At 41.5% G+C, this 7,509-nt stretch overlaps 2 protein-coding genes across 4 annotated transcripts in view; one reads left to right on the top strand and one right to left on the bottom strand.

The window, feature by feature from the left end:
* Positions 1 to 2,579, bottom strand: part of LOC109534402 (anaphase-promoting complex subunit 5) — a 5,739-nt gene extending 3,160 nt beyond the window's left edge. Inside the window, exons 1-7 of one of the 2 annotated variants that reach the window (XM_019900074.2) lie at positions 2,260 to 2,579; positions 1,888 to 2,206; positions 1,678 to 1,828; positions 1,473 to 1,626; positions 1,239 to 1,420; positions 931 to 1,177; positions 648 to 878 (exon numbers count right to left, since the gene is read on the bottom strand). In XM_019900074.2, the coding sequence (XP_019755633.2) occupies positions 648 to 878; positions 931 to 1,177; positions 1,239 to 1,420; positions 1,473 to 1,626; positions 1,678 to 1,828; positions 1,888 to 2,182 (1,260 nt within the window). In that variant the 5' untranslated portion in view covers positions 2,183 to 2,206; positions 2,260 to 2,579. The remainder of the gene's footprint in view (positions 1 to 647; positions 879 to 930; positions 1,178 to 1,238; positions 1,421 to 1,472; positions 1,627 to 1,677; positions 1,829 to 1,887; positions 2,207 to 2,259) is intronic. The other variant, XM_019900073.2, reaches the window with a different exon arrangement.
* Positions 2,580 to 3,304: 725 nt separating this feature from the next.
* The window catches only part of LOC109534368, a 6,513-nt gene continuing 2,308 nt past the window's right edge, over positions 3,305 to 7,509 (top strand). Inside the window, exons 1-9 of one of the 2 annotated variants that reach the window (XM_019900025.2) lie at positions 3,305 to 3,514; positions 3,643 to 3,811; positions 3,916 to 5,247; positions 5,333 to 5,893; positions 5,953 to 6,129; positions 6,194 to 6,393; positions 6,447 to 6,587; positions 6,652 to 6,840; positions 6,900 to 7,496. In XM_019900025.2, the coding sequence (XP_019755584.2) occupies positions 3,509 to 3,514; positions 3,643 to 3,811; positions 3,916 to 5,247; positions 5,333 to 5,893; positions 5,953 to 6,129; positions 6,194 to 6,393; positions 6,447 to 6,587; positions 6,652 to 6,840; positions 6,900 to 7,496 (3,372 nt within the window). In that variant the 5' untranslated portion in view covers positions 3,305 to 3,508. The other variant, XM_048668851.1, reaches the window with a different exon arrangement.

The raw sequence follows: 7,509 nt of genomic DNA, 5'->3' as shown, positions 1-7,509 counted from the left end.
TGTTTTTCGTCCCGTTTTTGCTCATTTCTCGGAGGCAAAATGAGCAAGAACGCTCATTTGTACGTCATTCTAGAGATAAATAAATGGCCTTTTTATCAAGTGAACCATCGATAAGGAAATGTTGGGAATTTTCTCAAAAAATGCTTGAATTCAAGAAGTTTTAGATTTGCGTGGTTTTTTTGAGTTGCAAAATCCACTTGAACATGACGCTGCTTTTTTTGAAGTTTCTCAAGAACCATTTGAGCCAGAGAATTCGTTTTGGCATCGTTGGATAGAGAATTGAATGGGGGGTCATGACCTCCATGACCCCCCCCTGGATCCGCCCTTGACACACAGGGATACTTTTCACAATCAGTTCGGCAACTGAATTTCGATCAGTCGTGAGTTCCAGTCGCTTTGGCAATTTTACGACTTTCGGGGCCGATTTTCTATGGGCCTTTATGGACCTGTTCGTAGATGGACATGTTAATTATGAGAATTAAAAGTAGTAGCTACTTTGCTGTCTTGCTTTGCTACAAGTCTGCGATGAGTATCTCGCAATGTAAATGGCAACGGAGATTTCGGTCTGCCACGAATCAGCAGGCAACTGTATCCTCGTATAAAAGAGCTCTAAGTTGTAGTGAAAAGGGAACAAGATGAACGATTACCTCTGCCAATAAATGCAATGCCACGTTGCAAACGGACTGCAAATAACCCTCACCATAATAAGCTGAGGTTTGAGGCAGGAATGTGTTCAGATTCAGAAGCTCGTGTGCCCATAACGAACACAAAAGCGTTTTGCCATATAGCCGCCACAAGGAGGATTTCATGGCGTTGTTGCTAAAAATCAGATCTTTGAAGCTGTGCTGAGAGTTCAGCACGTCGCTTTTGCTCAAAGTCTGCGAAATTTCTATTCAGTAAAAAGGGTAAAATCGATACACTGAAATCTACCTTAAAAAGAACCTTTGGTTTCACTGCAGTCTTGACGCTGCCATATTGTGCAAAGTCCTGTAGAGCCAGAGACGTGGTGTAACTGATGTTTAATTCGAATGTTTTGATGATGCACTGAATGATTAAGTTGTCTTTGTTCACGTTAGAGAACCGATACAGCCACGAAAGAGCATGCTGCAAGCAGAGCAGATCGTTGGCTTCGTGGGCAATTTTTATTGCCTCTTTCAAACACGCCACGGCTTCCGCCCTGTGAGTTAGTTGCCTTTCTTGTATTACTCATCCAATCACTTAATTTGCACGCGACTTACGTGTGGCCGAAGTGATGATGAAGAATTGCTAAATTTAGGGCGGCATAGCGGTGCTCCTTACTCTTGTCATCGTTAAACACTTTTACGTCCGGATTCGTGCGGCGGTCAAAACAGTGGAATAGTGTTTTCATTGCCCCACAGATATCGTTCACTTTTAGGTAGTTTAAGAAGGACATAAAGTGCTGTAAATAGAAATTTACTACCCAATGAGTATGGAAAGTATAAGCCACCTACTGCTTCAGCTAAGTCTGGATTAGACTTCAACATGCTCGTAATCTTCGCTTGCAGTTCCTGTGGATTTAGAGCTCGACTCTCATCGTTTTCGTACAGAGCAGCTTGCGTGCATAGAAATAGTTCTGCCTGTCGTCGAGACCAGGGTTTGTCTTCCCTGCACAGGAATAGCTAAATTGGGAAGCATAATAAATTAATTAACAATTACCATTTGTGCCGATTCAAATTGGCGGCTGATGAGCCACACTGTGCTAGCGCAATGCCCTCTTCGTAATAGATAGTGTATGCGGCGTGCAAGATAGAGACCTCGGAAAAAGTCAATTTTTCGAAAAACACAATAAAACGCCGCAGAAAATGGCCTGCAATTGAAAGCAAGTCTCACTGATAAGAAGACTGAATCTTTTATATAGCTATGTACCAATGCAACCAGTTTTTGTAAGCACTGTGCCGGAAGCGACAGATGATTTATCCAGCTGACTGGGTTCGCCATTTACAATCAGCTTTAGCTCCTCAATGACGTCCAATAATTTCCCAACACCATTGAGGTGAAGTTGCTTTAGACTCTCGCCAAACTGAATGGGGATTGTGCTTAGCGCGGGTGCTGCAGCCACAATGTTTCTGATCTCAATCAGCCCCAGATCAGGGCCATGTAACACCTTGAGGGCAATTATGCAAAATGATTTTTGCAATAGAAGCTTATCAGATGTCGTCATAATCTGAAATTCGCCTACAAGAAACTAACATTAAAGTTAAAATCGAATTTCGGCCAGTATAACAGCACTGAACTTACCTGATTCTTTGCATTGGCAGTAACATTTGATTAGGATTGCAATGGTCAATTTATAAGGGGTTATTAACTCCTTGGGTACTTTCTTAGGGAGGTCATGGGCCTCCTTTGAACTGGGACCGGTCGACATCTCGCGCTTCAGTTCAACTTAATTTAGGATCCTCTTAATTTTTGCAGATCAATTTGACTATAGCAGTTCTGAAACAGAAAGTTGCACAGTCAGAACAACCCCCTGGTTTGTTTATATATATATATATGTTTTAAGGGGGATATTTTGTGGCACATTCGAGGTAAGGTTATGTTCAGTAAAAGTTATCTGTTTTCTACATCGAAGCCACCGTAAGATCTGTAGCAATGAATTGTGACGTCACCTCAAAGAGGCGGTTGATGCATATTTATTCGTTAGCGCCTTCTATTATACTATTTAAAGAGTATTATTTATCAGAAGATAGATAACGCCCTATAAATGGAGTTAGAAACAGCTAAGGCAAAATAGGTGTAATTATGTACCTACCGTTTATACTTTTCACACTTATACTTTCATACTTACACACGTAGTAAGTTTCTTATAAAGTTGTGTTTTAGTTCCCTCAGACAATCAAGAGTTTGTTTTACGTTTTCTACTCTATGTCCTAATGAATTTGAAATCTTGGCTAAAATGAACTGAGCAGCTTGGTAGAAATTTATTTTTTTTACTTCATCAATTTTCTATCTGTTTTATTTTTAACTATAATAATAAATATTTTACTATAATAATATACATATATTTACTAAGATAATTTTGGAACTTTCCGAGCAACTTCAAGAATGTGCAATGCTGTACCTATTTAAAGGCACACACGTAACTTATCAGTAGAAACAGCACTTGAAATAATACTGGGCTACGCAAACCTGTTTATAGAACACAATATCAATTTGAACACCATATTTGACGAAGAAAACATTCAAATATTAAAATAAATGAAAATTGTGTTTCAATCGCCTTGGTCGATGACGTCAACGTCCATCACGTGATGCTTGCTTGCGGCCTGCCACTGGATGTTGCAAAGAGTTATATGTCGCTGGAAATGACAGTCCGATCAACTGGCGCGACTAACCTTAAATACACATTGTTTTTAACTGCATTTTCCACAAGGTATGTGATGTTTTAACATTAAGCAAGTTACTGTGCAGATCTGGGGACCCACATCGGCAATAAACCCGATTATTTGTTCTCTGTATATTGCTTATAAGATTCACACTGGTTTATGGCATGTTGGTAAGTGAAGGTTGCACTCAAATATCATCGTGCTCTGAGCCATTTCTGAGACGAGCTATGCAATGAGATCAGACCAGGTCCTATAGCCTACACGAAATTGCATGTACACGAGTTACATTTTTCTTCAGACTGACGAGGTCATAGATGAGGACATTGAGGCACTTCTGTATGCTCAGATATATTATGGGAAATCTGATCATATCGAAGCGACCCAGCCAGCTGAATATCAGAACGATCCAAGACCGTCATCGTCAGGGAGTCAAAATGATTTAGCATCTTTGGAAAGACCTAGTACAGGTGAGGTAAACTCTAGAAAGACCACTATTCTGATAAAATTAAAAATTTTATATTTGTCGCTAAGTTTGGAAACTTCATCATCATCGGTTGTTGTGAAATTTCAGGGCTTGGATTACCAATAGATCCTCCAGAGGAGCTGCCTCAAATCGATCAGACTGACTCGACCCCTGCGCCACTTCAAGGCTCAATTTCGTCAATTGCGGAGCTTGATAGTGGTGGGTACATTCCACTAGGTGTGTCTTCAAGTAGCACAATTCACACCTATACACAAACCCACAAAGTCCCGAGAGCACCGAGACGAGTGAGAAACATCAGAATCCGTCAGTGTATTTTACCTAGCAAGCACTTTTGGAATCGATTAAAAAACTACAAAGACTTATGGACCAATCAGTGTGAGGCTGATTTAAAAAGATTTGAAGCCGGCAAGCTGTCTGAAAAAGTATTTTTCAACAAGCTAAACAAGAGGTTTTCAAATCGACTTAATAATCAAATAACAAAGAAAAACAAACAAGAGCAGTGCAGGTCGTACATTTTAAACAAGCAACAGGGGCCGGCCAGGAGTGAAGTAATTAGCTTACTCAGCGACAGTGATGATAGTTCGGGTGTAGAGGTTACTGACTGGCAACCCGACATGAATAGGGACTGTGCTAACGAACAGGTTGAGGTGGCCAGCAGTATGCCACGAGAGGAGCAACCTGAACATTATGATAATGATGAAGACGATGACGATATTGTATATATAGAACCACCCCCAGTGCCTTTCATCAACTTGGAAGACGACGACGATGATGATGAAGAAGAAAAACAACCTGAAGATGTCCCACCAAACAAACTGTCTCAAGAGTTTGAAGACTGCTCCAACGATTTTTTGGTGCCGACCACAAGCTCGGAAAAATTTAATTTCAGCCTGCACGGGTCCGATTTTCAGGATGTTGAATTCGCTCGGCCTGCCCAGCCCACCGACGTCTATGAAACTGAAAGTAGCACCAGTACATCAGAAATGCCCAAGGATTTCAACAATAGCGTAAAAACTATTGTTTTTAATGAAATCGATTTTCCTAGAGAGGATCTGTTTGAAGAGGACAATTTGGACAAGTTTAGGGAACTCATTGGTCCAATGAATACTGAAGTCGTGGAAGCTCAGAAGGCCGGTAAAGTTATTAAGCCTTTACACCAAAGAGATTCGTCGAGCAGCTCCGAGAGCGACTATGCGGCGACGACTTTGCATCAGAACTTGCCCTACTTATCGCCTATGCAAGTTCTATCCAAAAAACACAGACCGTCCTCTAAGCATAAGAACAGCTCTTCCGAATTGGAGGAGGATGACGTTGCTTTTTCGACACCGGTTAAAAAATTAAAGAAGCACGACTCAATGCTTGGCTCAGAAGTTGTTGAAGGCGGTGTGAAGAAAGTGAGAAAAAAGAAGAAAAAACTGGGTAAGTGGAAGTGGTGTGCTACCCACAGGATCTATTTAAATAAAAATTTGTGGATTTTATTATTTTTATGTTTTGTTTATTCCAGCTGTTAAAGATGTCAAAGAAACAGAGGTAGTAGGCAGTTTCCAACCTAATGATCAGACGAAAACGGATGTGGTTGATGCACCTCGAAAAGCGAAACGAAAAAAAAAGCGTCGAAGAAGTGGCAGTCCGGTGGAAGTCGAAGTTAATCATGACCCAGACGTTTTGATTAACACTGAAGACACTGTAAAGAAAAAGTCGAAGAAGCGAAAGGAAACCGTGGCAAATATTGATGTCATCACCACATATGAACTACTGGAGAATCAGTGTTTCGAGAAGAGCCCCAAAAAGAAAAAATCGAAGAAAAAGAGATTGTCCTCAGCAACCAAATCATGGTCTGATGGTCAAGAGGCTCCGCCAGATAAAAATGTCGAACAAGATGTTGTGGAGCAAATAGTCGAAAAAGGCCAGAATTGTGTAGATGAAAATGAAGAAAGCGCCGGAAGGAAAGAAATGGAAGGTCAGTTAATCGATGTAATAGATCTTAACACCTCAGAGTTGGACGACCAAGACCCAGAGCGTGACAAGTTTGATGAAAGTGACGATGTGATTCTTATAGAGAAAGGTATTTTAAATGTATAGCGCGTAGCCATTTAACTATTAGCAGTTATTGTGATATTTTAGAAATTCCGATACATACAATAGAGTCTTCCGATTCGGAAGTAGAGAACGAATCCGGCTGTTTTTCGACGGTTGCAGAAGAACTGCATTTAGCGAATGTGCAGCTCATTACCGATCGACTTCCTGAAATCCTGCAAGATCCCAAGTACGATATCGATTTCATACAGAGCAAAATGTCAGGTACGACTAGGCCAATGCGATTTGATCAAGAAACTGCAATCAATCTCTTATCTTCGATATTCAGATGATCCGGAAAAGTGGAAAATCCTTCCAGCCGATCAGCAGATAATAAGTGTCGAAAGTGGTGGACCACGTTGCAGACGTTGTAGAGAACGGGGACACATTTCCCAACACTGCAGGAACAGGTTAAGAATTCCGAGCTGCTCAATGTGCGGCTTTCAGGGCCATCAGGAGCCTAGATGTCCTCACAAAATCTGTTTGAATGTAAATTTTATTTGAAGGATGTCTTTGCAGCTTAATAGTGTATGTTATTGTAGTGCGGTAAGCGCAGCAGCTATACAACAACCTCTTGCATGAAGTGCGCCAACCAGATAAATTACGGAATTTGTTACGTGTGCAAATTGCCCGGCCATATGGGCAACTCGTGTCCAGATCTTTGGAGGCGATATTATTTAACAGTAAGTTTGGAGTTGCTATATTTGGTGGGTGTATTGGTTTTGACGATAGTCCGTTTCTTTTCAGATTAAAGCGGGCCCGATTGTAAAGCCCGAGAAAGCCGATGTTCGACCAAGAGAACGGCAATGGTGTTCCGGGTGCAGCAGAAATGGTCATTTCGAGTTTGAGTGCACAAGCTGCAATTGGATAAGGGAATACCCTATAACGACACCATTCATATGCAGTTTCAAAGATGTATACCCGCACTCAAGTAAAGTAAGTCTTCCAAATTGGCAAAACAATCGGCTTTTTCTATGAGTTCGGACATATTTTAGAGAGAACGGACAAACGTCGATAGTAATTCGGAAGTTCCAAAAACCACTCAAGGGCATGGACCGGTTGTTGAAAATGCTACCAAACTAGCGTCCACAATCTCCGATTCTAAAGTTGCTGCGGAATCTCAAGCAGAATCAGCTAAATCAATTTGCCCGGCCAGTGAGAGTTGTTCCACTACCACTGAGCAAGACCCTGCAAGATCACCAACTGCAAGTAGATCTCCGATTTTCACCAGGGATTTGCGAGCCAATCGTCGCGACCGCGAGCTAGCGAATCAAGCTGGGAAACCGAGACTAAATCCTCTTTCCGTGATGCAAGATCGATGTTTGACCACCGAATCCACCCAATACAAACCTTATCAAAGCGTACTGAATCCTTGCTCTGTGCTGGGGGCCTGCTCGCCTGCCAGTGTGAATAGAGAACTTCCGATTCCAAATGAATCGTTTGGTATTGACATCAACCCATTATCAAATGTGATGGAAGGTGGCGGACCATTTCAGCCGATATTCAATGGGGCGCCACTACAAATGAACTACGAAACGCCTGCTATGAACTATTTGCCTCCAAATCGGATTCGTTATGGAAGAAATATGCAGGTTTGAGAATACT

Source organism: Dendroctonus ponderosae, unplaced genomic scaffold, assembly GCF_020466585.1.
Source record: "Dendroctonus ponderosae isolate FM_Combo_2020 unplaced genomic scaffold, Dpon_F_20191213v2 Dpon_F_20191213_8, whole genome shotgun sequence".
Classification (NCBI taxonomy): domain Eukaryota; kingdom Metazoa; phylum Arthropoda; class Insecta; order Coleoptera; family Curculionidae; genus Dendroctonus; species Dendroctonus ponderosae.
Note: the sequence above shows the minus strand (reverse complement) of the source record. Positions and strands in the feature narration are given on the sequence as shown.